This window comes from Terrapene carolina, unplaced genomic scaffold (genome assembly GCF_002925995.2).
Source record: "Terrapene carolina triunguis isolate 2854851 unplaced genomic scaffold, T_m_triunguis-2.0 Scaffold29797, whole genome shotgun sequence".
Lineage (NCBI taxonomy): Eukaryota > Metazoa > Chordata > Testudines > Emydidae > Terrapene > Terrapene triunguis.
This window is the reverse complement of record NW_020694148.1, coordinates 745-3,516: the sequence shown is the minus strand read 5'-3', so window position 1 is coordinate 3,516 and position 2,772 is coordinate 745. Positions and strand designations below refer to the sequence as shown.

At 47.5% G+C, this 2,772-nt stretch overlaps 1 protein-coding gene across 1 annotated transcript; it reads right to left on the bottom strand.

Moving 5' to 3' along the window:
• Nucleotides 1–411: 411 nt before the first annotated feature.
• LOC113409112 (olfactory receptor 52D1-like) lies at nt 412–1,394 on the bottom strand (the record flags this gene model as incomplete). Its single annotated transcript, XM_026662710.1, has 1 exon — nt 412–1,394. A coding segment is annotated over one exon (983 nt), but the record flags the coding sequence as incomplete, so codon positions are not given.
• Between the last annotated feature and the right edge of the window lie 1,378 nt (nt 1,395–2,772).

The window sequence follows — 2,772 nt, the reverse complement described above, 5'->3', positions numbered from 1 at the left end:
AACAAAAATCAGGTAAATGTTGTTCAGCAGATTTTATTTGTCTTGGCTATCAGAAAGTGTAGCTTCCATTTGTCACACAGGGACTAATGGAAAGCCACCTTGCTTCAGAAAGCTGCAGTATCTTCTTGTGGTCTGGAAGTATTGGAAAGTGTGCATGAGAGGGTGTCTAGGGTTCGAGGCTGATGGGTGACATTGAAAGAGTTCAAGTGATGGTCAGATAGAGGGAACTCAGCAACGGAGAGAGCAGTGCTTGGTGATGGAGTGATAAGACGTTAGGTGTGAGGAGCTTCTAATACTGTGAACTTCCAAAATGCTGAGCTCAGCCAAACTGGGACAGAGCACCCTTGATTAATGAGGAGAAATCCTTTCCCAATCTTGTCAGACAGGATTAAAGTCAATGACCCCTGGTGATCATGTTCTGCAGATGTATTTGACCACTTTGTCACGAAGCTCTTTGGTTTTGACGCCATAAATGATAGGGTTGAGCATGGGGGGGATGAGGAAAGTGATGTTTGCCAAGATGATGTCAACATGGGGAGCGATGCCCTGACCAAACTGCTGTGTCAGAGAGGAGAAGACGGAGGGAGAATAAGAGGTCAGCATCACACAGATGTGGGCTGTGCAGGTGTTGAGGGCCTTCTGGTGGGCTTTCTTGGAGGAGATTCTGAGGACGGCCCTGACGATCAGACCATAGGACAGGGCAATGAGTGTCAGGTCTGACCCAATGACTACAAACAGTATCACCAAGTTGTACGTCATGTGGATTGTGATGTCCGCACACAACATCTTCGCCACAGCTAAGTGCTCGCAGTATGTATGGGGGATAATGCGGTTGGCACAGAATGGCTGCCTGCTCAGGAGCAGGGACGCAGGCAGAATGAAGAGAACAGCTCTTATCATACCCACTAGTCCTAGCTTAGCTATTCGTGCGTTGGTGAGGATGGTGGTGTATCTCAGAGGGTTACATATGGCAATGTAGCGATCGAAGGCCATTGTCACAAGGACGGCTGAGTGCATGACATCAACCGCGTGAAGGAAGAACATCTGGGTGAGGCAGCCACCCACAGTAATACCTTTCAAATTGAACCAAAATATAAACAGTGCCTTCGGCACGACGGAGGTAGACTTGCCAATGTCTGTGAGCACCAGCATGCAGATCAGCAGGTACATTGGCTTGTGCAGGGTCTGATCTCTGCCTACAACAAACAGAACAGTGAAATTTCCCAACAGGCCAATAAGGTAGAACACAGAAAAAGGGATGGCAATCAGGACATGAGCCGCTTCCAGGCCAGGGATGCCCATTAGGGTGAATGTTGAAGGGTCAGAGGGGGTGAGGTTGAAAGATGCCATGATGTGGTCAATGCGTCCATCAGGCTCAGAAATGCTCCAGGTGTCTGCGAAGGGAGAGAAACACTGTGATGGGGATTACACATGTAGTAACAAATAGTACAGTAAATATTCCCGGCCAATGGGAGTGCAGAGCCGGTGCTGGGGGGGGGGAAGCACACGGAGCCCCATGGCACCCCTGTCTAGAAGCCGGACCCACTGGTTTAACATCTGTGCCCTTGGTTTAATGTCTGTGTCCCTGTGGCCCACTGTTCCAGGAAGCTGCCAGTGGCTCCTGCACATGGCAGCTGTATTTATCTAGTCCCTCACATGTTCCAGGGTTACCCGCTCTCTTTATATAATGTGCAAACTTCTCAGCTTGCTCATTGTTCCTGTGTAGCAGTCCCCAGAGCCACACAAACTGTGCATGGGTATAACAAGAGCATTTACCTCTCTCTGTGTGAGATTTCTCACCAGTGAGACACAGTCACTGATCTGCCACCAGTCAAGGGAGCGGGTATGACAGGAGGCACCTCACCCCCTGCAGAGGAAGAGCTGTGGCGAGCGTGGGGCGGCTCGGAGGTTGTGGGAGCCAGGGATGACTGGACAGCATGGAGAAGACACTGGCGAGAGCCTACGATATATGCACAGTTAAGGTGACGATCAGTTAGAAACAACTGTCAGCTAAGTTACACTTGGCTACTATGTAAAAGCAAGTGTGTTATTGTTGTACTTCACTTACAATGTGCATACCATTGCTAAACTCTTTAACCAACACAGAGGTAAAAAATCAACAAACGAATGGCAGCGAACAACATGAAGGCTCGGAAAAAAACAAATTGGTAAAAATATTAAGTTACACGGTAATTACAAATTGGGTAAACAAATTCCCTGGTAGTACCGGTCACACTTTGGGGTCAGTGACACTGAGTCCTAATTAAGGCACATGTTATTCAAAACAATCTTGGTCAGTGTCTGGGTACCAACACTAAATCCTAACACAGCGATATTTAATAAATTGGTTACTGTCCATTCAGTAGGTTATCTGAAAAACAGCATCTACAAGAAACACCTGGATCTATGTCAGCTACGGGTGTATCACAGAGCAATGCTACCCATGGAACAGAGACGCTAGCCGTTCCTCTTTCTTGCCCAGTACAGTTTACCAGAGGGTAACAGCCAGCAATGAGGGTAACCTACAACATGAATGGACAGACTGTGTAGTAACTAATTGCAAGACATATAGATATAGAAAGGCCTCATTTGTAATGTCACTACCCTCAATTTCTGTTTTACGTCTCCTACACACAGCACTGTGGGACACACTATAAAAAAGCCTATCCCAGTATTTCAGAACACTCAGCCTACTACCAATAATAATCCAGGCGGTAACTGTAATTGCCCTAACAGGAGTGTGTCGCTATCTGCAGTGCCACAAGCGCCAAA